This window comes from Mus musculus, chromosome 16 (assembly GCF_000001635.26).
Source record: "Mus musculus strain C57BL/6J chromosome 16, GRCm38.p6 C57BL/6J".
NCBI classification, from domain to species: domain Eukaryota; kingdom Metazoa; phylum Chordata; class Mammalia; order Rodentia; family Muridae; genus Mus; species Mus musculus.
In genome coordinates this window covers 92,345,779-92,370,460 of record NC_000082.6, presented here as the reverse complement: position 1 = coordinate 92,370,460, position 24,682 = coordinate 92,345,779, and the positions used below count along the sequence as shown (strand labels likewise).

Genomic DNA, 24,682 nt, shown 5'->3' with positions numbered 1-24,682 from the left:
TGCCCGCCTGTAACTCGGCACTCAGAAGATGGAGGCAGGGGGATCAGAGTCATCCTCTACTAAGTTGGGAGCTTGAGGCCAACCTGGGCTACATGAGACCTTGTGTTGTACAGAACTATCCTCCAACCAAGTGCTACCCTCTTCAGGACCGCTGTGGGGCCTGCATGCCAGGGACTATCACTGGGCCTATTATAGCTCCCCTCAGCAGAGGCCAAGAGGATCAGGAGAACCTACCTCTATATCCAGTCACCCCTCCCAATAAGTTATGTGCAATCTGCCCTAACTCTGCCTTGTCTTTGGGGAAGGGTTAGAGGACATGGGGCGGGGGAGGTTGAGGGAGGGGCTCTATCCAGGCAGCCCTGGGTGAGCCATCATCTCTTCTGGGTGCAGACTGGCTTGTGTGGCTGATTTAGGCCACCCGTGACCTCCCAGTAGTCCCTCACCCACTGTTCTTTAAGTCAACTCAGCATGCCCATCCATTCCCGGTTGGTAGAATAGTACTGGGACCTCAGAGGGAGGGGTGGGCATTGTTTACATCTCTCCCAGGGAAGAAATTGCAGAAACATCCCATCTCATAAAAGGTTGAAAAGCTAGATTGAGAAGCCCCTCGCTTTAAAATTTCTGTTTCTGTTCCTCTCTCAACAGACATAGCTGCTGTCATGAATTTGGTTTTTGTGATTCTGAGTATCTTGAACGGTTGAAATATATTTTGTTCATAAGCAAGTATGACCTCCCTTCTTAAATAGCACCTGTTCTTTGACCCCTCGCCTGTTGAGTTCACTGGTGTTTTGTGAGACTTGGCTGTGTGGGTGCACACAGTTCTGGTTCATTCTTGCTTCCTTTATGGGAAGCAAGTTTATGGGAAGAATCAAAAATTATGAGTGTTGGCTCAATAAAGGTCACTCCCATTTCATCACACCAGGGCAAGAAATGGAGCCAGCGCTAACCGAGCCTCAGAAGCCATATCAACCAGTCACCTCCAGTTCTGCTCCACCAACATAACCACACCCCCAAGTTTTCTCAGAAGCCACACCCCCAAGCTCTCCCAGAAGCCACACCCCAAGCTCTCCCAGCTCCAGATGCCATAGAAGGAAAGAGACTTACAGAGCTGTTTCTCTCTGCTTCTTAGCTGAGAGGTTTGTCCCTTTGTTTGGGGGCAACAATGAGCTGACTGTCTCAGTTCCTTTATTTTTAAGATTCAACATTTTACAATAGGTTTTAGAATTTTAGAAAAATGACAGAGGTCGTAAACAGGGTTCCCATGTTCCCCCCACAAGCAGGTCCTCTTACTAAAATGCTGTGTCTGTATGTTCCGTCTGTTACAGTGAACTAGAATGATGTAGGACTAGTAAACTCATAATTTGTTTCTGCTTCTGAAACCGTTACCGGCTATCCATTGCTTATATTCAAGGATCACACTATATCTCCTGATGGTGTTCTGGGCCCCACTGTGTGGCAGCTTCTCGGGCATTCCTTATTCCCTCTGCCCTTGAATGTCTAGAGGAGGGTAATCAGGTGATTTGCAGGCTGTCCCACCAGCAGAGCTTGTCTGATGTTCATCTTAGGATGAGATTGAGGTTATGGGTCACAGAGAGGAAGGCGGCCGAAGGGACAGGCTATTTTCTTCACATCTTATCAAGCACACACACTGTCAGGGTGATTTATGCGTGTGGGCAGTGGCCTAGGTCACCTTCGTGAAGCAGTGCCTGTCAGACCTATCCACTGAAGTCCTTTTTCTCTCTCCATGTTGTATATAGTAGGTGAAGTCTTTGGTCACTAGGATGAGGACACCCACAGTGAGGAGGGCAAGCTGCTTTAGTCAGTGTACAGACTTAAATATCAGTCTCATCCCAAGACATCTCCCTCAGAGCATCTCTCCGGGAGTGCACGTTCGCAGGGATGCTGACCCGGGTGTGCACATGTAAAGGCCAGAGATAAATGCAGAGTACCTTCCTCTGTCTCTCTTCAGTTTATTTTTTGAAACAGGTTCTCTCTCTGAACACGGACGGAGCTTGCAGTTCCTGCAAGGCTGGGCAGTGAGCCCCAGGGTCTGCCCGTCCCTACCACTCAGCTCAGGGCTGCAGGCATGTGTCAGCATTTGTAGCTTTTTAACATATGTGCTGGGGACCTGAATTCCGGTCTTCAAGCTTGTTCACAAATGTATTGCCTACTAAGCCATCTCCTCAGCCCCAGAATAATGTTTGACCAAATATCTGGGCATTTCATGTCCTAGGCAGGTTGATTAAATTAACCATCATATGTAATGCTAATATGTGACTGGCAGCCATTGATCTCCTTATGTTATACAATGCTTTAACAACCTATGTTTTTGTTTTTTAAACAGCTTACTGTAATATCTACATGCTATTTATTTTAGGATTGTTGGATTCCATCCATTAATATTTGACCTCGTATTTTGGCATCTGTTTCAGGAGTTGTGCTGCCCTGCGATTTCCCATCTCAGTCCCATCTCATGAAGTCGGCTGGTATCAGTGTGTGCTAACTCCATGCACTGAGGTGAGGTCTGTTAGGTGCCCTTGGTATTAGATCTCATCCTACGTTTCAGGATTTCAGGTTTCAGCCTTACCATGGTGAGTTTTGTCTTTATCTCCTTTCCTTTCCCAGCTGCCTCTATCACATCCAGGCAGCGCTTCCTTGACCGCCACTGTAGAACAGATTCTGCCCGGCCTCTGGGATCGTATTCCTGGCCCAAATGGATAAACAAGAAAGATGCAAAGAAAAGTAAAAAATGGCAATGGTGGGGCTAAGCCTGAGCGAAGCCCAGTGTACACAGTTATGGTTGTACTGCAGGACATCCATTCCTGTGTACAATTGATCTGCACAGAGGGAGGGAGGGAGGGAGGGAGGGAGGGAGGGAGGGAGGGAGGATGCTAGAGAAAAGCATCCTAGACAAGGAAGCTGGGGAGACCAAGCTTTGATCCGTCTTCAGCTCTGAGCACAAAACCATGGCAGGTGACATGCTACACATAGAGCTGGGGGGGGGGGGGGGACGACGACGTCTAGTTCAATAGAAACAGGGAAGAGGCCGCTGGGACAGCAGCTCACTGGGCTCTGTGTCTAACCCGGCAAAGAACTTGGCCCTTGCTGGGCAAATCCAAGGTGTTCCATGAGGAAAACTCACAGGAACCAAACATGGAACATAAAGTCAGCAACCAGGGGGAGGCCTTGGGAGAACGAATAGTGACTCTCCAGTTCTCAGAGCCCAAGGAAGGAGGAAGAGAGCCAAGGCTCAGAGGAGACCCAAGGCCCAGAGGAGAACCAAGGCTCTGAGGAGAACCAAGGCTCTGAGGAGACCCAAGGCCCAGAGGAGACCCAAGGCCCAGAGGAGAACCAAGGCTCTGAGGAGAGCCAAGGCCCAGAGGAGAGCCAAGGCCCAGAGGAGAGCCAAGGCCCAGAAGAGAGCCAAGGCCCAGAGGAGACCCAAGGCTCTGAGGAGACCCAAGGCCCAGAGGAGACCCAAAGCCCAGAAGACCTAAGTCTAATGACACACTGTCCTCATGATGGGAAATTGTCCCTAGTGTTTCTATGGGGAAGAACCCTGTAGTGGCTATTCCTGGTTGTCAACTTGACAATATTTGGAATGAACTACAATCCGGAATTGGAAGGCTCACCAGTGACCCTTATCTGGAGGCTTGGAGATCCTTATCTGGATCTTGGTTTGAAGATCTTGAGCCATAGTGGCTATGGATTCCAGAAGATTGAATCTCCGAGTTAAGGAACACACCTTTAATCTGGGCTATGCCTTTCATCTGGGATTAAAGGTGTGGTGGAACACACCTTTAATCTGGGCTACACCTTTTGCTGGAGACAATATAAGGACATTGGAAGAAGGGAGTCTAGCTCGAGCTCTTGCTCCTTCGCCTGCTTGCTGCGTGAGACTGAGTAACTGCTAGATCCTTGGACTTCCATTCACAGCTGCGACTGAACAATTGTTGGGAATTGGGCTGCCGACTGTAAGTCATCAATAAATTCCTTTATTATCTAGAGACTATCCATAAGTTCTGTGACTCTAGAGAACCCTGACTAATACAAACCCCCAAGTTTGTGTTATGCATCTGGTCCAGGATACGATCCCAGAGGTTGGGCAGAAGCTGTTCTACAATGGCAGTCAAGGAAGTGCTGCCTGGATGTGATAGAGGCAGCTGGGCAGAAAAGGAAAGGAGATTAACGCAAAACCTGAAATCCTGAAACATACGATGAGATCTAATACCAATGGCACCTAATGGACCTCACCTTCGTTTACGGAGTCAGTCCACACTGATACCAACTAACTGTATGAGACAGGACCAAACTGGAAAATCACAGGACAGCAAAACTCCTGAAACAGAGCATGTATTCTTACCTCTGAGTGACACATGAACAAAGCCAGAAACAGAACTCCAGTCCCGCCCCGCCCCCCGCCCCCCTGCTCAGAGTCTGTGAAAGACTGGCTGCCTGCTGAGTCTGGGACCCCACAAGGTGTTCCAGGATCCACTTCACTCTGGTCACTCTTGCCAAGAGAAATGGAACACGTAAGTAACTGTGGCCTTTATTGAAGACAATTTCCTTGTCCGTTTATTCAACACTTAGATTCTGTGGCATTTCGTGACTTCCAGAAGAAGGATGTCTGAGGGAGACAAGGTCCAAGCCGCTGTCACATCCGCAGATCTTCATCTTGATCCTACCTTTCACACTCATTCTTCCTTCTCATACTTCTGGCGCAGCACACACGCTCCAACTTCCCACTGAGTCCTGCTCAAGCCGGCATTCACTGGGGCTCCTCTGTGCTCACACACCACCTCGGAATGCAGGCTGGGCTTCTGCTGTTCCAAGAAAGCACACACACACACACACACAGAGAGAGAGAGAGAGAGAGAGAGAGAGAGAGAGAGAGAGAGAGAGAGAGAGAGAAATCATGGAGAGACAATTGACCAGATGCTTCAGAACTATCTACAAAGTTCATGTCACATGGCCAAGCTCTTCCTTGGAGATGGTGACATGGCTGATTGTCATGGGCTGTTTGAATCTGCCCTTAGGAAGCTTCCAGGTAAAGCCACTGTTCCCACTCTTGGCTAAGACGGGAAGTGACATGTCCTGAAAGAGACCCCTCAAGGCCACGGGAAACCAAGAGACCAGCCTGCAGCTCTTGTTCAGACCCTGACTAAAGTAGATCAGGGTGGCCTTCAGTGAGGGCTTCAGGAACAGACAGCGAAAAACAGTCCTAGGCACACGGAGAGAAGGAAGGGCCATCCTGGTGCTGGAAACTGTTCAAATACTCCCAGCAAGGAGTGATGACCATTCTGTCAGAAAGTCTTTATGGGTCTAGGGAGGGAAGGTTGGTGAGAGGAGAGGACTGGGATCCTAGCTTTGCCCTGTAAGGTGTCTAATCACATACAAGCATGTGAACCAGGGCCCTGTGCCCTCCTCATATAGGAAATCAGAAAATCTTTATTGACGAAAAAAATTTAAGAAATGGGCCCACACTCAGATCTGAATATGATGTGAACACAGTTTGAAGATCAACATTTTCTTCAAAGTCTTTTTTTTTATATGGATTTTTGACATCTGCTTTTTCTAAAAATTTCATCTGCATATATATATATACATATATATATATTTTATTTCCTGTGAGTCATGCCTACGTCTGCCTCTGCTTTCATCTTATTCTCTTACTCATTTAGTACCCGTGGGGACACAGACAACAATCCATACGCATCTAAGTTCCCATGGGGCCTGGGGCCAGCGTGGCGGTGGGGACAACAGAAACCATGACTATGGCTGCAGATAGCCCTGCTTCTAAAGTTCAGAAATCTTCACTGGGCAGGGGAGGTGATCCAGTCGGTAACCACAAGGCTCAGAATCTCCAGCTCCCAGGTAAGAAGGTGGACACTGAGGTGGATGCCTGCAGATCCAGCCCCGGGAAGGTGGACACAGGAGGACAGACGGGGCTTATTCACTGCGGTCTAGGTAAGTCACTGAAATCTAGGTTCATCAAGAGACCTTGCTTCAAAAACTAAGGTTAGAAGAAACTAAGAAACTCAGCCAATATCAACCTCTAGCCTCAACACTCACACATGTGCACATGCACTGCACTTACACACACAGGTGCACACACACACACAACCATGCATACATGCTTTCCCTGAGAAGGCCACTTGCACCAGTGTGAAATGCAGGGATGCCCTAAGCTTTCATTTCAAGGACTTCAACAATAAGGCTTCTGTGTTCTCAGGAACTGGAGACCAAAATAATATCAGACATGCAAGGAACAGAGATGCCTATCTCACTCCCTCATCTCCATACTCCTGGGCCTAAGAAAACACCCGGCATATTGTTACCCTTTCAACCTTAGGTCTGCAGTGTTTAAAGGGATTATACCCATGTCTGGGCAAACCGGACCGATTGAGCTTAAAAAGGGAAATATAAAGGCAGTGTAGATGTTTAAATGCCAAACCCTGTGTGAGTAGATTTGGTGTTCTTTCCAACCCAGGAATAATATTCCAAGCTGTAATTAATTTATCCACCTTCCCATCAGTCCAGCATTATTCCTGAATAGAGACAGTGGGGTGGAGGGAGAGGCTCAGGGGGTGAAGACTCCATTATTTCTTTTGGAAAGGCTGTCTTAATTGCATGTGCTTCCTATTCATAACATCATGACGTTCGCAGCGATTTGTCAAAGGCAGCCATGAGCCTAAAGCTGCAACTTCTTTGCGTGGAAGTTCAAGGGTGTTTTGAGTTAGCAAATATGTCCTCAGACCCTGGCCAGAGCCAGCTAAAAGTTTATTTCCGTGAGGGTCTGGCTGTCTGGCATTTGTTGGTCCACAGTAGAGTCCTATAGGATTGATGCTACGGTTAAGGTAACTGGTAAAGGCGGTCTTTGCCTGGAATCGACAATCGATTGCTAGCATGGTGGCCCCAGTGTGGGGGCCGTGGAGCCCTGCTGATTGGTAAACCTCTGCAGCTAGGTTGAGGTGATGCGTGTGTGGATTGGATGCAGGAAGACCGAAAACTCTAGTATTTTGTTTGTTATCTCTTTTCTCTTTCTTTCTTTTTTTCCCAATAGTCCCAGGAATCTGGGGAAGGTTGTGCCTGTTGCTCTAAAATGGCGCCCACCTGACCAGCCCGGAAGTCCTGGCAACCCAAGGGACAGACGAGGACAGAGCACCAGGGAAGTGAGTTTTCAGGTGTGAAAAAGGAAGGAACAGCCAGGCTGTGGTGCCCTGGTTTTGCAGGCAGTGGGCCCCGGACAGGACAGACCTGCCACAGAGTAACAGACTCCATACTTGTAGAACCAGGCCATGACAAGCTAAGCCCGCTGAGGTGTACTGTTGGAACATGGTGGGCTGGGGAGGGGGTCTGTGGTGAGGACCTTGAATTTTGTACAGATTACCAGACAGACAGGGCCTTTCCAGATTCCTTGAGTTTGAGAACCAAACATCTAGATATTTCCATTTTTAATTTTAAAAACTAACTAAAAATTAAGTAGACAAACCTAGACCTACGGGCTGAGAGCTGGCCCATGACCCACTACTGGGCGGCTGAGGTCTGAACCAGCCCTGGAGTCCCTGTAGAGGAGGGTCTTAAGCTTGTGGGTGGGAAAGCTGAAAAGAGAAGGCACAATCCCTGAGGGAGGGTCCCCATGGGAAAGAGCAGGCTGTGTAGAGAGTGGGGGCTCCCCTTCTGCTGCCTCAGCAGCTCCGTTGGAGGAAAGTCGTGGTGGGGACTGAGGCTAGTCACCAGTGTGGCTAGGAGGTATCGGGAGTGCCAAGAGACCAGCTTTGCTGACAGATACCAAATGTCGCTTCTGAGCAGGACTCTCTCCACAGAGGAGCTCTGGGGGTAAACTGAGGCAGACCTCCTGTATCTTCCTGAATCTTGTCAGGTGAGGGAGTGGAGTCAAGGGGAGGGTTGTAGAAACTGGAGAGCACACAGAGGTCACCAGAGATGACGTGTGGGTCAGGCCATGGATATGGGCTGACAATGCTCCTGAGAGAGAGGGTGAAGCAGATGGCCCAGAGGCCCTCTTCCATCTTCCAGGGGATTCACAAAGGGCCTTGAATCCCCATCCGCAATCCTTCCTCAGCCTGGTGAGGGAGCACTCATGTTGTTAGTGTGCTACAGCTGTGTTCCTCCCAGAAAACCCAGAAATTCTCAGGGAAATGACAGTTGTCCCGAGAGGCAATAGGAGCCCTGGGATAAAAGGGTCACAGGCAATGTTATGATCTCTGTGCACGCTCATGCGTGTGTATATGTGTGCATGCACATACATGAGGACTGCACATTTGTGTGCAGCACCTGGGCATATGTGTATACAAATGGAGGACAGAGGACTGTAGCCAGTGCTGGTCCCCAGGTGCTGTCGGCCTTTTTTGATACCGCCTCTCACTGACCTGGAGCCCATCAACTGAGGTAGGCTGCAAGCTTCGGGTATCCTCCTGCCTCTGCCTCTCTGCCCTAGGATAGGGACTTGGATTCTAGGGGGTCAAACAGAGGTCCCCATGCAATCAAGGCAGGCATGTTATCCTCTGAACTATCTCCCAGCTTTATGGTTTGGGCTGTAAATGTTCCCCCAAAGGCATTCAAAGTCTGGTCCTCAGCTTGGTGCTACTGACAGCCAAGAGTGGGGGAAAAAAAGGAAAAGAAAAGAAAAAACATAAAAGAAAAAAAAAAGATGTGGAGCCTTTTAAGACATTTGGAGAATGTCTTTTCAAGGGCCAGAGGCATTCCAACTCCCTCTCTGCCCTTTTTGTTTCCTGGCTTCCAGATACTGGCTTTGTTCAGCCATGACACATTGTCCCGCCACACAGGCCCACAGCGATGGGTCTGACCCAGCATAGAGAGAACCTTTTCTCTTGGGAGGTAATTCTCTCAGGTGTTCGCTGAGGTAATGCAAAGCTACCTAACCTGGACAACAATGGAGAGGCCAAAGGACAGAGAATGCCCAGCCTGATACAGGAAGGACACCAGTTGAACAGCAACCACAGGGAATGACCAAGTGCCATGTGTATACACTGAAGACTTATGCTAACTCTCTTAGCATCGGAGAACGAGCGGAGCCGGGAGAAAGCAGAACGCCTAGATCTAAGAGGTGATGGGAAGTGGTTGGTTTGCGGATGTCACACTCACTGAAGTAGGGACTTCTGGAAGATGACGCTAACCCTACTGCGAGGACAGGGACCATATCTGTCATGACTTTAGTAAAGGATCAGGGAGAAAGGAGGAGGAGGAAGGGGCTCTGGTACAAGGTCATTTGAAGGGTATGGGGTCATAACCATTGTACCAAAGAGAAGAAGGGGTAAGAATGAAAGGGTGAAGGGAAAAGAGAAAAAGATGGGGGAGGCTGTCCCAGCTCACCAGGGGTAGAGCGTACCTCACAGGTCCCGGTTCACCAAGGGTGGAGGACTCCTCACAATGACAGATGGGATGCCAAGAGCAGCCGTGCAATAATAAACAACTCATTCTGTGGGGAGCAGAGAGAACCAGGAAGAGAGCTGAGAACACTGCCGAGAGCAACACTACCTTTCTGGAACGGCTCCCATTCACAATGCCCAGGGACAGGAGGGAGGCGTTATCCCATGCCCTGATAGACTGATCCAGGCAGCTGGTCCAGTCTGGATTGTGTGTGTGTGTGGAAGGACCACACGTAAGTGCTTGGCAGGATAAACACACTGTTTCCATCCCTCATCCCCTTTCCCCATCTGCTGGACTCTGGCTTTGGAAAGATGGACAGAAGGACACCACACCCACATAGCACAGCACAGAGGAGAAAGAACTAGGGATGTTCAGGCCGAGTTGATGGATTTTATTTTCTCTGGAGTAGGAACGGTTGTGGAAGGTATAGAGCTGAACCACGAAATCCATCTTGGGTGACCCCCAGCAGCCAATGCTGATCTCGGGTGTTGTTTCCTTGCTTCCCTTTGAAACAATGTCTCGCTCTTTGTAAATCTAGGCCTGCCTGCCTCTCTCTCTCTCTCTCTCTCTCTCTCTCTCTCTCTCTCTCTCTCTCTCTCTCTCGTTTTTCGAGACAGGGTTTCTCTGTATAGCCCTGGCTGCCCTGAACTTTGTAGACCAGGCTGGCCTCGAACCCAGAAATCCGCCTGCCTCTGCCTCCCAAATGCTGGGATTAAAGGTGTGTGCCACCACTGCCCGGCTACTAGGCCTGCCTTTCTCATGTAGCACTGTAAGATACAAGATGTGGAGCCAGGTGTGATACCGCATGACTTAAATCTTAGCACTTCAGAGGGAGACACAGGTATCTGTGAACTTGAGGCCAGCCTGGTCTACACAGAGTGTTCCAGAACAGTCAGAGTAACATAGTGAGACTGTCTCAACAAAGAGACAGATGAAATCCACATTATAACCAACCCACTAGGCGACATTTTGCTAGTGGCTTCATTGGATATTTCATTGAGAAATAACTTTGTATCATACAAGCCCTAGTTTAATTATTAATTGTATTTATTTATTTATTTGGCTTTAGGCATCAAGATTTTAATTATTATAAATAAAACTATGAAGAACCTTTATATCCTTAAGACTTCTCTAAACCCAGTGCCTCTCTTTGGAATAGATTTCTCAGAATAACATTACACGCTGGAGGCAGTCTAGTGCTCTCCACTGTGGCTCAGTACCTGGATTCTGCCACCCACATGGCCACAGCTCCCCATCTGCCTTTGTCAACAGGAGTATTATCTTGGAATGTTGCAGGTAAGCCCGTGGGAGGGCCTTCAGTTGTAGCCAGTTGTCCCCAGGAGCCCATAGGGGCTGTGGTCCTTAGAAGTGATCAGATGAGGAAGACCACGGGGGGGGGGGTGGCGGCGGGGGGGGGGGAGCAGTTACCCTTGGCTGTGTCCTTTCGCTGTAGGTCAGAAGCCTGCCTCTGTATCTCATCTGCCAGCCTAGCCAAGCCCTTCCACCGGAGCTGCCCCTGTTGACTCACACCTGTCAGGCGGGTGGGCAACGCTATGAAACTGACCAGGAAGTCACCTGAGCAACTTCAGAGCTTGCTCCTGCTGGGAGAGAAAGGCCGGTTCATACTTGCCTGGGAACTTCAGAGGTGGCGCCAGGGCTGAAGTTCCTCCAGCAACTGACTGCCCACAGCAGAGCCTCGACCATTTAGCTACCTCTGCACCGTCCATCCAGGACCAGGCACCCAGTAAGTAGATGCTCAAGGTAGCCTTGTAGAATAGCCGAGGAGCCACAGGGGTCCAGCAGGGTGTTAAGATAAAGGGATCTGGAGAGGTTCTGAGCCATCTCTGAGGTGCACGTGTTTGGAGCTATTTAATAGGGTGTTTGTCCGGTGCTGCCCTGGTCTGTCTTCCTTATTCTCCCACAGACTGCCTGCCAGCCCTAAGCCCACCTGCTGGAGTCAAAGTGTTTCCGGCCCTTGGGGCTGAGTGCAGCGTGCAGGGTGCAGGGTGCAGGGTGGGCTGGGTAACTTCAGAGACCTAGGCTGGCAGATAGCGAGCCAACCTGGCTGGAAGCCCCAGGGCTCTGTGAGGCTCCGCCCACCCAAAGCAACATCGCTTGAGTGCCTCTGGGCTTGTCGGTCCTAGACCCCGGCTCACAGGCACACACATCAAGGCTCCCGCTGCACACACCAGGTTCCCTTGGCTTCTAGACCCAGGTAAGTCAGGGGCTCCTGCCTCTGCAACAGGTACCCTGCTAGGACCAGTCTTGGCCTACAGGCAGGCACACAGCATGGGGGGTGGGGGGGCGCAGGGATTTAACTTGTAGCCAGTCCCCTCTCTGCCTGTCTTCACTTACAGGAAAGTTACAGGAAAACATTCTGCTTTTATTAGTAACTCAGTGGCATTCTCAGAGAAAATTTGGAAAATATCTAAAAGCATCAAATGAAAATTAAAACCGCCAACCCCAGTCCTCAGCCTTAAAGAGATCCCCCACCCCCAACTCAGCATTACTTGAAGCACACCAGCCACAAAGAACCTGATTTTATTTTTATCGTTTAATTATTTATTTAATTATTTTGATCAGGAAGGTTCTTTGAGTTTTGGATTTTTAAATTTTTTTGTTATTTATTTATTTATTTGCTGTGGGAAAGGCACGGGATGTAGAAAACATGGTTGATATCTGATAATGGTTGCAGTAATGCGGGAATGGGAAGCTTCTAGAAGAAACCAGGTGACAGCTATGGTGTGTGCCTAATCTCCAATCCCTACTGCAGCGCCACTGAGGTAAAGAGCAATTAGGGGAGGGAGGGCCCTTTGGGTCGTCTAATGCATCCCGCTCCCTGGGCTGTCTCTGTGTGGACTGATAGCTCACTTCAGCACAGGAAGTAATGTCTACCTCCACAGAGTAAGACTGTAACCAATTGTAGCTGCCATTTGTGGTCCCCGATGGGGCCTTTGCTAGGTTCACCATGCTGCTCTGATTCTTGGATACAATGTGAACTTGACTGAGGCCCAACACTTCTGCCTTCCTCCCCTGTTTGGTTTTTCCAGTCAATGAGGAAGGCACCGCAAGGCAACAGTCCTGGCACCACCCTACAGATCCTGCCTTTGATGGTGGGTTAGGGGTCATTTTAAAAGCATAAGCTCTTGAAGGACCTCGGAGAGATTCGCCCATGCCACCAGTGTCTCTGGGGGTGAGCGGCTGCCTGTGTGGTCACTCATTCTGGGAGCTGGATGGAACTCAGAGGCATCCGTGCATTCATGCATGGAGGCATCCGTGCATTCATGCATGCACGCCTGCTTCTGATGAATGATTACTGCATTCCCACCAGATGCAGATTCTGTTCCAGCTGTTGTGGGCAGAATGAAAAATAGCTCGTGCAGAAATCCCGCTTAGGCAGCTCGCCTTTCGGTGGGAAGATGAACATCCAACAGCAAGCACAGTAATGGAGAAAACTACACTACATACAAACATACAATGCTATGGGAAAGGATTGCAGGGTGAGCATTACGGAAAGTCAAGGTGCCGGGCAAAAGTACACTGCACCAATAATCACTTAAATCTTTTTAGAGATAAGGTAGTGAGCCATGTAGATGAAGAGATTGTATCATGAAAAAAATCATAAAAATAAAAACCTATAAATTTTAACAGGAATAATCGCGCAGGCTACTCCCTAAATGCAGTGGTTCCGGCTTGAACACTAGGGGTTCCCTCCCTTTACATAGCAAACCCTTCTCCTACTCTGGGAGGGAGAGACTGGCACCATGAGGGGCTGCCAGCCAGTGCTCTTACACTTTATCACGCTGTCTAGCCTTTGAAGGGCCTGTAGCATAGATATGCCCTGCACGTGCTCTTGAAGAGAGCAGGGACAAAGGCCATTTCAGGGTTATTTGATGTCGCATACAACCCTGTGGTGTGTGCACTATGCAGTCGGGGTAAGCTCACCATCCCGAGCCTTTAGAGGGGGAAACTGAGGCTCCCTGGTTTTACCTGAGTTGCTGAGTACAGTTCCTGGCTCCTCGCTTTAATACCTCAGCTGTCATTTGTTCTTTATCCGAAATTCTCATACTCCTCCCTCCCTGAATCTTCTGAGCATTTCGTCCTGTTTGCCTTTCCAGTCTTCACACGCAGCCTTCTGTCTGTCACCCATGGGAAGCTCTGGGGAAGCCAGGGGGAAATAGGACCAGACTCAGAGGCAGCAGCCCCCAGGGAGCCAGGAGGCGACAGACCTCCCAATCTGGCCTCCCAGTCTGAGGGCAGTGGTTCTCTGGGTCTCCACATTAGTCCATGAGAAGCCCTGTCTGCCTCAGTCCCCCAAGGAAGGACGAAAGGCCACTGTATAGCCAGCTTGCTGCCTGGAGGGCCTGGAGACCCCTGTAAAGCTTCTTGCTCGTTAAGGGGCATACATATGCAGCATATATGTTTCCAGAATTTGGACATGGGGTTGAAATGAAGGCACTAGCAATAGACAGTTGCTTCCAAGGTCAACCAGTGTGAATTCTAGGCTTGGCCAAGGTCACGGTCACCCAGATTCTCCTGTCTAGAACTGCCTTTACACTCATCCTACTTCTTAAAATACAAGCCAAATGCTTCCGTGACTCTGCCCCCCGAGTCTTGCTGAGGAACTGCCTCAGAACCCTGTCACTAGGAACAAGAATGTACCCCACTCCACTGAGATAAGGTGTGACTAGGGGAGCGCTCTCTGGTTCATCCAAACCTGTATGGGGCAGGAAACAGTCCGCGGCTCTGGCTGTGCCCCACCCCCACCCCCATCGCGCCTGTCTATCTTGGAACTTAACCGGCTAGAGAAAGCCTTGCCAGGTGAACCAGACACCAAGTCCTCAGAATGTTGCCAGTGCTGGAAAGCCTCTGTTTAGGAAGCTTCCAGACTGTTATCAGTGCTGATAGGTAACACAGCCAGAGCACACAGGCCGAGGGCAGCATTGCAGACGGGTGCACCAGGGGCCACACGGGCGCCACTCACAGACATCCCATTCCACCCAGCCGTGGCAGCCCCATGTCCTGAGTGACTTGGGACCTGAAGCTCTGGGTCTGAGCTTTCCAGGAAAAAACCACATGTACACTATTCTAACTGGGGACAGTGCCCCTGCTTCAAACCCTAGCATCTTCAGTGTCAGTGACAGTGTGAGAATGTCCAGTCCAGGATGAGCCCCAGGTTAGCTGTGTCTGAAGCTGGGCTGTTCGGGTACCAGTGGCCCAGAGCCACGGCTCTCAGGGCAGAGCTGCCTGTGGAGTCCTAAGGACGGGATCAACTTCTAATAGCTTAGGGAACATTTAGGGAAGAAGCCAGTCCTCACATGTGAGACCCAAGTGTACCCGAGAAGTGGCTGGTTCCCCAGTGCCTTTGAGTCTAAGGAGTCTGTCTCCTCTGTACAAGGTCCTGGGAACTCCCTTTCCTGTCCTGGTAAAAGGGGAACCTGTAGCTAAAAGATTAAATCTCATGGGTTTTGCCAAGAGAGATAACCTTGGGGCCACTCATCACAGTACTATGGGGCCCAGTCCTCTGTAAATTAAAGTGGTTGGATCTCCACGCCCACTCGGACCCAACAGTCTGACACCAGGGCCACTGCACAGTGTGTGCTTTGACCCTGTAATGGAAGTGAACTTGGAGAACCTGACATAAGCGCCCTAATGGTGTGCAGACTGAACCGTGCCTTTTCTAACAGGCCTGTCACACGGCCACTGACTAACTCATTTGGAATCCTCAGTATTGGAAATACACAATGACCTGCAGGCTTTGCTGGGTACTGGGTACAGAGAGCATCAGCAAAGGCAAGGCAATGCATTAACTATAAAGAACAACGTTTCCATAAACTTGGAGAGTTGTGATTTGAAAGGGAAGCGACCAGGCTGGCTTTTCTAGCCTAGCCCAAAGCTAATCGTGGTTTTAGGTGCCAGGGTGAGTTAACATGAGCAAGCAAAGACGGCACATTCTGGGGGAGCATGCAAGGCCAAGAAAGATCTGGAAAACAAAGACGGTGTGGAGATTCCGTCACGGCGCCATGATTTATGTCTTAAACCTTTAACTCTGTCAGGTGTTCTGCAGAAATAAACCTCAGTCTGTTTTCTAACTCTGTCCACTGTGCAGCCCAGATGCCTCCACCCTGACTGCAAGATGTGCCAGTTGGGAGTACAGAGGTCTGTTTGGGACAAAAATATCCAGGCTGAACAATACCCAAGGAGTTCATTTCCGGCCAGGAGTATATAGCTCATAGGTAGTGTGCTCATCAGTATGGGCCAGGCCCTGGGGTCAGTCCTCCTGCAGCATAAACTAGGTGTGGTGACCTAATCTAGAATTGTGGCACTGGGGAGGTGGAGGCAAGACCCTTGGGAGTTCAAGGTCACCTTCAGTACACAGAGAGCTCAAGGCCAGTGCAGAACTATAGGAGACACTGTCAAGAGAAAAAAATCCTTTCTACTGTCCTGAAAGCCAAGGTCAGTGGTTCACATCTGGCTGGAGACATCTTTTGGTGCTATCCCATGGTGGAAGGTGGAAGGAATGGGGGAGGTTGACCAGTCCTGAACTGTTCATTTAAAGGCCCCGTCTCTCAGCACATGCTCTGGGGACACATTTAAACCATAGCAGGAAACTTTTAAAAAGTCCAGTGCCAAGGTGGGGACGCAGAGCCGCACCATTAACGTCTCGGGGGTAGGATCTAGGCATCATTATTCCCTGGGCTCCACAGAATTTCTCAAAGCTAGTGGGCCTGGAGCCCAGGGCAGCTCTGGGGATTCTGAAGACATTTGACATGCAAATTTCCAGTTTCCACCTAAGTCTCAGGGGTGCAGAAGCCCCTGAGGTGAGCAGTATACCAGGCACTTCTCAGGCAAGCTAAACTATGACCCTAAGAAGATGAGGGAGGGTGTGTGGGCCCAGGGGGCGTTGAAACAGATGTTTGGGTCTGTTTCTTCTGACCACAGAAATTTCCATCTGGTTTTAAGTAATAGGTCTTTTAAGTAAACCCTCAAGTATAAATTAAATACAGAATTGACTCTGAAATTAGTTTCCCGTGTGGAGTTATTGATGCTAAACCAGTTAACATATGTTCCCCCACATAGTCACTCTTCTGTAAGAACTCCCTGACAGCAAATGGTGGCAGGGTTGCTAGCTGGTTATTTCTTTTGGAAATAAAATGATACCCATCAGTTCGGAGCCCACTGTGCTCTGAGCGTTTGATGCATTGGTTTCCAGAAAACTCCTGCCTGGTCCCCTGCTCAGGATGGGGCTAGATTTCGGCTTTGTTGAGGATTTGGAAGTATGGTGTGCCTTCCGGCCTTCTCACCCCTAACAGGCCTCTGCCCACACTCAAAAGGCCAGCGATCAGAGCAATGAGCTTCATTTCTCAGTCACCAAGACAGCTCTCTCCAGAACGCCTGAAGGGAGCCACCGTGTCGACCATGGCGAGATGAGACCTAAACCTAAAGACTCTGAGTCGTGGAGGCCATGTGGGAAGGAAAAACCAACGACCTCGGAAGACCCAGTGACCTCCTGGCGTAAGCCATTTTTCTATTGTGAAACAAATGCCTGAGAGACAACTCTGGAAAGATTTACCTTGGCTCACACTGCGGAGGTTTTGATCAACTGTTACTTGGCGCCCGCCATTGCTTGAGTCATGGCGAGGCAGAGGCAGAGCATTGCAGTTAAAACTGACAGGCTCACCTCAGCCTGCAGCCAAGAAGCAGCAAGGAGTGCAAAAAAAAAAAAAAAAAAACAAAAACAAAAACAAAAACAAAAACAAAAAACAAAAAACAAAAAAAAAAACCCTTTGACAATGACCCATGTTCTTCAACTCAGCTTCATCCTCTACAGTTGCAGTGCATCCTGTTAGTCTGTTCAAATTTTGAATTCACTTATGGACGGAACCATGGATTAAGTCAAAGCATTCATAATCTAATCACCTCTGGAAAGATTCTCCCAGACATACCCAGAGGTGTGCCTTACAAGTATTCTAGTGGTCTCTTAGTCCTGTCAAGTGGGTAGCCAAGACCAACCAGCCATATCTGTACTCAGGACCACTAACTGTCAACCAGCGCATGCCGTGTTCCATGCTTGGTCGGCGACCAAACAGCCTGGAAATGTGGGTGTTGGGTTTTCCTGTTTTACCGAGAGGAAAGGACACAGCCAAGAGAGGCTGAGGAACATTTCTAGGATCACGTGTCCATGAAGTTACAGAGCCGGAATCCAAAGTGGGAGGTGGGAGGCCAAAGTCTGAGCATGTTCTGCCCCTTTAAGAGTGGGTTTGGAGGCTGGAGAGATGGGTCAGCGGTTAAGAACACCGACTGCTCTCCCAGAGGTCCTGAGTTCAATTCCCAGCAATGACATGGTGGCTCTCAACCATCTGTAATGGGATCTGAAGCTCTCTTCTGGTGTGTCTGAAGAGAGCAATGGTATATTCATATACATAAAATAAATAAATAAATCTTAAAAAAAGACATTAAAAAAAAAGAGCAGGTTTGGGTGAGAGACAACTAAAGCTCTGAAGCTAGCTTGATGGTCTCTTTTAATGAAAATAAGCAGGTTTTAGAGAGCCAGGCCCTGTGTGGGGGACAGTATTACGTTTTGATTATAAATGTTTACTAAATGCTCAATAAATGTTCCTGGGTAGCTCTTGTGCTGCTGTGGACCAGGCACCAGCTCAGATGAGTAGAGATGGAGTCTAAAGATCTTGCCTGGGATGAAGTTGGCAGCGTCAATCAGAATGATGCTAACCCAGCCCTATGGACCAAAGAAGGTCTCAGGAACAAAGTGTGAGCTGGGGGGTCTCATTCTCCAAGTATGAGTAACACATTGTGGAGCCGGTCTGAACTGGAAATGGGCAAAGACACGAGGACAAGTGGAAAGTTCAGTGAAGGGCCAGAAAGACTGGAGGCATGGCTCCTGAGGACAGTGACAGCAATGGAGGAATGGAGCTGTGATCCTCAAACTCAGAGCCCATCCACAGCTGTGCTCTGGACAGGCCATTTCCTTCTGAAGATAACAAGGGACAGATGAAAACCCTCACTTGGGGCTGCTATAGTAAGATTTGCTGCAGTTTTCATGTGGAGGCCATGGCTGTTGAGCTCAGCGAGACGCAGGAGGGGTGCTGATGGGATGCAGTTGGAGTTCTGTGTCGGAGCGGCCTGGGAATGGCCAAAGGGAAATTTTGATGAGCAGTGTCCCATGGCTCTTGTGCTGAGACAGGAGAGCTGGGGTCAAGGCCATGTGTATGATTCTGAAGGAACAGGTGTGGTCACCGGGGCAAGGCTGGCAGGAGAGGGAGAGCAGGGGAGTGGGTAGGGGCACTAACAGTCAACGGTGGCATGTAGGGCAAGGAGGCCTCAGAAAGCAGAAAGCATCTTCACCTGGGGCTGGGTTCAGGTTCATCTTTAAAAACAATTTGTTGAGCCAGGCGTGGTGGCGCACACCTTTAATCTCAGCACTTGGGAGGCAGAGGCAGGCGGATTTCTGAGTTCGAAGCCAGCCTGGTCTACAGAGTGAGTTCCAGGACAGCCAGGGCTATACAGAGAAACCCTGTCTTGAAGAAAAAAAAAACAAAACGATTTGTTTATTCTTATTTTAAGTGGACTGGTGTTTTGCCTGCAGTGTGAAGGTGTCAATCACTTGAAGCTGTACTACAGGCAGTGTGAGCTGCCACTCGGCTGCTGGGAATTGAACTCGGGTCCTTTGGAAGAGCATCCAATGCTCTTAACCCCTGAACCATCTCTCCAGGCCCTCAGGCTCATTTTTAAATTAAGTCAGTTCTACAAAGAAGTAGCTATAGGTCTAACCCAGAGTGAGCTGAGAGTTCTGGGGTTGATGGTTGTCCCAGAGATGATGTTGGTCGATGTCACAGTCCCCACTCTAGCTGGGGGATGCTGAGCTGCCATGATGTATGTTAGGCTTTCTTTTCATGGTGATTCTGGCCAGAAACTGTGTCCCAAGCATGCCTTTGCCTCTAGCTACAAAAGTCACTCAGGGGACCTCATGGGCATATTCTACTTGGCTGCCAGAAGATGCCTAGGAGAAGAGGTTGGACCACCCCAAACCTGGCAAACTCCTAGCGGTCATTTTTGAATTGAACTACACATCTCTAGGAGAGAGGAGTAGAAGGTGATATTTACCCTACACCCACCCCAAAGGAATATAAGTTTTCACTCATCAGTGATCTGATGGTCACCTAGGGGTGGGGGTTCTTAGGACACGCAAAATATCTGACAGAGTCCTACAGTCACTCGGAGACACTTCTCACAGTGACCAAGCCTGGGTGTTCAGATGAGAAATCATCCTGTCAGGAGTGATGTGTTTGTTCTTCAGGGGCCCATCAGTCACTCACTGGAGGAGGTGATCGGAGAAGGGAGGTTAGCATGCTGAGCACCTACCTACCAGGTCCTCAGATTGGAGTGTTGGAAACTCAGCACACCTTCCACGGCTGCTACATTATAGTGTTTGTCTTCCACTCAGGGAGCTCAGCTGCCCTAAGAGACGTCCATGGAGAAACAGCTCCCCCAACCCCTAGATCCAAGTACCGTGTGCCTGCATGGTTTATAAGGAACAAAGCTTTGTTTGTGTCACAGTTCTGAAGACGTCCAACAGTGCGGTATGGTCACGTGTCAGAACACTTAAAGCGCCTTGTACTATACCCCGATGTGGCAAGACAGAGCAAGGTAGCCAAAGATAGCTCATTATATCCATGAACGAGTGACTGGATAATAAAGGCCATCTGTCAATAACACACTCATCTATAAATGGATTCATCTATTCACAAGGGCCAGCATCCTTGTGACACAATCACCTTCTAGTAGTCTATAAATGGATTCATTTATTCACAAGGGCCAGCATCCTTGTGACACAATCACCTTCAGTAGTCTTTCCAACATGTGGGCTTTTGGGGACACATTCCCACTATAGCAACCACCCACTGCACATTCCATCCAAAGGTGCCCTGACAGCCCCTTCGGCTGAATGGTTATGGTAACCACTGTAGTTCCTTGTCAGTTGCTGTGATAAACGTGGCGAACACAAATGGCCTATGGAAGAAAGAGTTCTCTTGACTTACGGTTTTAGAGAGAGAGAGAGAGAGAGAGAGAGAGAGAGAGTTCATAATGGCTGGGAAGGGAGGTGTGTCGGCTGCCAGTCAGGACAGGAAACTGAGAGCTCACATCTTCATCTGCATACAGGAAACAGAGAACCGGAAGTGGCCAAGTCTGTAAGCCCCCAAAACCCTCCCCAAATTCTGTGTTTCCTCCACCAAGCCGTCACATCTTAAAAGTTCTGCAACTTCATTCTGCAGACCCAAACTCACAGGGATCCTCCTGCCTCTGTTTTTTGTTTGTTTGTTTGTTTTGTTTTTTTCTGGTGATATTTTTATCTTGTAAAGGTTTTTAAATTACCTTAATTTATTTTGTGTTTGTGCATATGTATGTGTATGTTGGGGGGGGCACACATGTGGAGGTCAGAGGTCAGTTTACAGGCATCAGTTCTCTCGTCCCACCACGTGGGAGGCAGGGATGGAACTCAGGGCGCCAGGTTTAACCAGCACTTTCACCCACTGATCTATTTGCCAGGCCATCTGCTTTGTTTGTTTACGGAGTGAGTGGCCAGCATAGTTTTCTTTTGTAGGGGGAGTGGGCAGAGAGAGAAACGAGTGTTTGACAGGGGTTGAGTGTAAGGAAATGCACGCGCAAGCAGCAATATTAATGGGCCGTAAAGTCAATGATAATGGGAAGAGGAAAGAGAGCCAATGAGATACACGGCTCTGTATCGTTATGACACACGACATGGCAATGTGAACTATGACGATGAGACTCATCCCAATGGCCGCCTGCCAGAGAGCGGGAGGACGGCTGATTGAGTCATCAACTGATTGACAGACCAGTGAGAGGATGTCTGCTCATGCCTGCCACCCAAGACGCTAAAGAATCGTGTGCATGGGGTGGGAGGTAGCCAATCAGGCCCAGAATCGTGTGCTGGAATTAGCCAATCAGGCTAAGAACTGTGTGCACGGGTGGGAGGTAGCCAATCATGCTTTTTGATTCTAAGTTGCCTTTTCCTTTCAGGAGTTTTGCTCTGCATCAGGGGAACCTTGACGCCCAGGATGAGCCTGCCCAATTCCACGACTGTTCTGCCCTTTCTGGCCAGGCTGTGGCAGGAGACAGCTGAACAGGGCGGCAACGTGTCCGGCCTGGCTCGTAAGTCTCAGCTCCGAGATGACAGCAAGCTAGAGGCGCTCTACATCCTCATGGTGCTGGGCTTCTTCGGCTTCTTCACCCTGGGCATCATGCTGAGTTACATCCGATCCAAGAAGCTGGAGCACTCCCACGACCCTTTCAACGTGTACATCGAGTCAGATGCCTGGCAGGAGAAAGGCAAGGCCGTCTTCCAGGCCCGTGTCCTGGAGAGCTTCAGAGCTTGCTATGTCATTGAAAACCAGGCGGCCGTAGAGCAGCCTGCCACACACCTTCCTGAACTGAAGCCATTGTCGTGAACCCCACACCCTACAGGTGACAAGCGGATCTTTCTAGTCGCATGCCTGCCATAGTCTTTATTGTAGGGGCACCACTGAGTTTTTGTGAAAGACTGTGAGGGGTGAATTAATGACACCAGTTTTCTGAAATTGCATTCTTTCTATAGTAGACAATCGATTTATTCTGCAGCGCCTGTCCTTGTCTTTGTAAATCTAGCAGGGTCCCAGACAACATGGCTTCTGAGAACACAAGCTGAGTTTCCCCAAATCTCTCCACATTAGCTGTGTCACGTGACTAAGTTCTGATGGGAGACATGGGCATGATGAGTCCAGTTTGTAAGCAGGTTTTGAAATGGGAAGTGTGTGCTCTTCATCCTCCCTGTCCTGGGAAGGTTGTGCTCTCCATCCTCCCTGTCCTGGAAAGATTGTGCTCTCTGTCCTCTCTGTCATGGGAAGGTTGTACTCTCTGTCCTCCCTATCCTGGGAAGAGTATGTTCCCTGTCCTCCCTATCCTGGGAAGAGTGTGCTCTCTGTCTTCCCTGTCCTGGGAAGGTTGTGCTCTCCATCCTCCCTGTCCTGGAAAGATTGTGCTCTCTGTCCTCTCTGTCATGGGAAGGTTGTACTCTCCGTCCTCCCTATCCTGGGAAGAGTGTGCTCTCTGTCCTCCCTGTCCTGGGAGGGTTGTGCTCTCCATCCTCCCTATCCTGGGAAGAGTGTGCTCTCTGTCCTCCCTGTCCTGGGAAGGTTGTGCTCTCTGTCCTCCCTATCCTGGGAAGGTTGTGCTCTCTGTCCTCCCTGTCCTGGGAGGGTTGTGCTCTCCATCCTCCCTATCCTGGGAAGGTTGTGCTCTCCATCCTCCCTGTCCTGGAAAGATTGTGCTCTCTGTCCTCTCTGTCATGGGAAGGTTGTACTCTCCGTCCTCCCTGTCCTGGGAGGGTTGTGCTCTCCATCCTCCCTATCCTGGGAAGGTTGTGCTCTCCATACTCCCTGTCCTGGGAAGAGTGTGCTCCCTGTCCTCCCTGTCCTGGGAAGGTTGTGCTCTCCATACTCCCTATCCTGGAAAGGGTGTGCTCTCCATCCTCCCTGTCCTGGGAAGGGTGTGCTCTCTGTGCTCCCTGTCCCACTTAACAGCACTGACAGACTTGAGGCAGCTTTGATGGAGGCAGTGACTCACTCTCAGTGGTACTGAGGAGGCAGGATCCTCATCTTCCTGTACTGCCCACCTGACCGGTTCATAAGAAAGAGCCTATCACCACAGTCCCTGCAGCCACTGCTTATTTTGGTCTCTGCTAAAGCCATGGAATCAATATCTAAACAGTGTCACCTCTGTCCTTGTTGTGGTCACAGCCGGGATTCTGCCCTCTGTCCTCCTGACTCCCACTCCTCCGTTATTACACACCTTTTCTGCATTCCTTTTCCAAACACTCCTGACCCCCACGTATACTCTCCCCCCTCCACTCTTCCCACCCTCATGTATACTCCCTCCTGATGCCCCTTACAGTTCAACCTGGACAGAAATTGCTTCTTGTAGGGCTGAGACAGAGGAGGAAAAAAAAATGACTCCTCCAGAATAGAGACCATGAACAAGGTGTGCAGTTATCATCAGAGGGAAAGTGGCTACCCGCCCACCCCAAAGGGCCCAGAAGAGGTATGGGTGTGGGCACTGGGAACACATGGGGCAGGGGTGGCACCTTCCTCGAGGTGTCGGGCCTGGTTTGTCAGATGAATTATGTCCCTAAAGACACACTGAGGCTCCAAGCCCCCGTCCTAGTGAATGTCGCCTTGTTTGGAAACCAGGTTTCAGTGACCAACTGAAGTGGGTCCTACTCTATGTAGTAGGACTCGTGACTTTCTAAGAGGGACACACACGGAGAGCACCGTGAGATGCCAGGACAGAGACTGGAGTGACAAGGACAAAAGCCAAGGAGAGTGGAGGACAGATGGCCACTGGACTCAAAAAAGGAACAATTGTTCCTGTGACCGTCCAAGGACATGAGGCCCTCCCAAGCCCTTGTTTCCAACTCCAGCTTTGAGAACATGGGACAATGCCCGCCTGTTGCTTGGGAGACTTTGATAAAGCAGTCTAGACAGCCAATGCAGTATCTGCTGCCCCTCCCCCACTCCCCCCAGCCAGAAGGAACCATGGGAGTGGAGCGGAGAGGGGGCACCAGAGCTGCAGTTGGCAGCAAAGGCTCCTCAGGCTACGTTCCCTAGGAGCATGGGGAATCACTGTCCTGTGGATCAGCCTTCTCCGGCTGCCTCCTGAAGACACAAGGATCCTTCGCACCATGGTACTTTGAAAGCTCACCTGCCAGGCACTCCTGGAGAGTATGGAACACTCACTGAGACACAAGTTTTGGAAAGCTGAACACCGGGCTTAGCAAGATGGCCTGGCACAGAGAGGTGACTGCAGTTTGATCCCCAGAACCCATGGTGGGTGGAAGGAGAAGACAGACTTCAGAGAATTGTCCTCCGTTCTCCACATGATATACAGTGTGTACACGCACACATACCATACACTATAAAACAATAATAAAGAAGATTTAAATACACAATACAATCTAATTAAAAGCAACCCCCACAGCACTGACTGTTCTCAGTAGACACATTTGACTCGGTCTGACTCAAGCTCTCATTTCCTATAAGGCAGGGATCCTTTGTGTGTGTGTGTGTGTGTGTGTGTGTGTGTGTGTGTGTGTGTGTATGTGTGTGTGTGTGTGTGTGTGTGTGTGTGTGTGTGTGTGTGTGTATGTGTGTGTGTGTGTGTGTGTGTATGTGTGTGTGAGTGTGTGTGTGTGTGAGTGTGT

The 24,682-nt window shown here is 49.7% G+C and overlaps 1 protein-coding gene and 1 long non-coding RNA gene across 4 annotated transcripts; one reads left to right on the top strand and one right to left on the bottom strand.

Moving 5' to 3' along the window:
• Positions 1–4,550: 4,550 nt before the first annotated feature.
• On the bottom strand, positions 4,551–13,457 carry Gm30163. 2 transcript variants are annotated; one of them, XR_876259.2, is made up of 3 exons: positions 13,402–13,457; positions 9,371–9,460; positions 4,551–4,820 (listed from the first exon to the last, which is right to left on the bottom strand). It is a non-coding gene; the product is annotated as a predicted gene, 30163 (long non-coding RNA). The 2 variants fall into 2 exon arrangements; XR_385058.3 differs by lacking the exon at positions 13,402–13,457 and adding an exon at positions 10,840–10,986.
• Kcne1 (potassium voltage-gated channel, Isk-related subfamily, member 1) lies at positions 10,993–24,460 on the top strand. Of its 2 annotated transcripts, none has more exons than NM_008424.3 (2): positions 10,993–11,155; positions 21,469–24,460. In NM_008424.3, exon 2 carries the CDS (start codon positions 21,507–21,509, stop codon positions 21,894–21,896), a length of 390 nt encoding a protein of 129 aa, NP_032450.1. In that variant the 5' UTR covers positions 10,993–11,155; positions 21,469–21,506; the 3' UTR covers positions 21,897–24,460. The 2 variants fall into 2 exon arrangements, with proteins under 2 accessions (NP_032450.1, NP_001349385.1); NM_001362456.1 differs by lacking the exon at positions 10,993–11,155 and adding an exon at positions 11,587–11,626.
• The last annotated feature ends 222 nt before the right edge of the window (positions 24,461–24,682 follow it).

Bases quoted from the DNA above. Each gene is read 5' to 3' on its own strand.
- Kcne1 (NM_008424.3), top strand. From the start codon at position 21,507: ATGAGCCTGCCCAATTCCACGACTGTTCTGCCCTTTCTGGCCAGGCTG.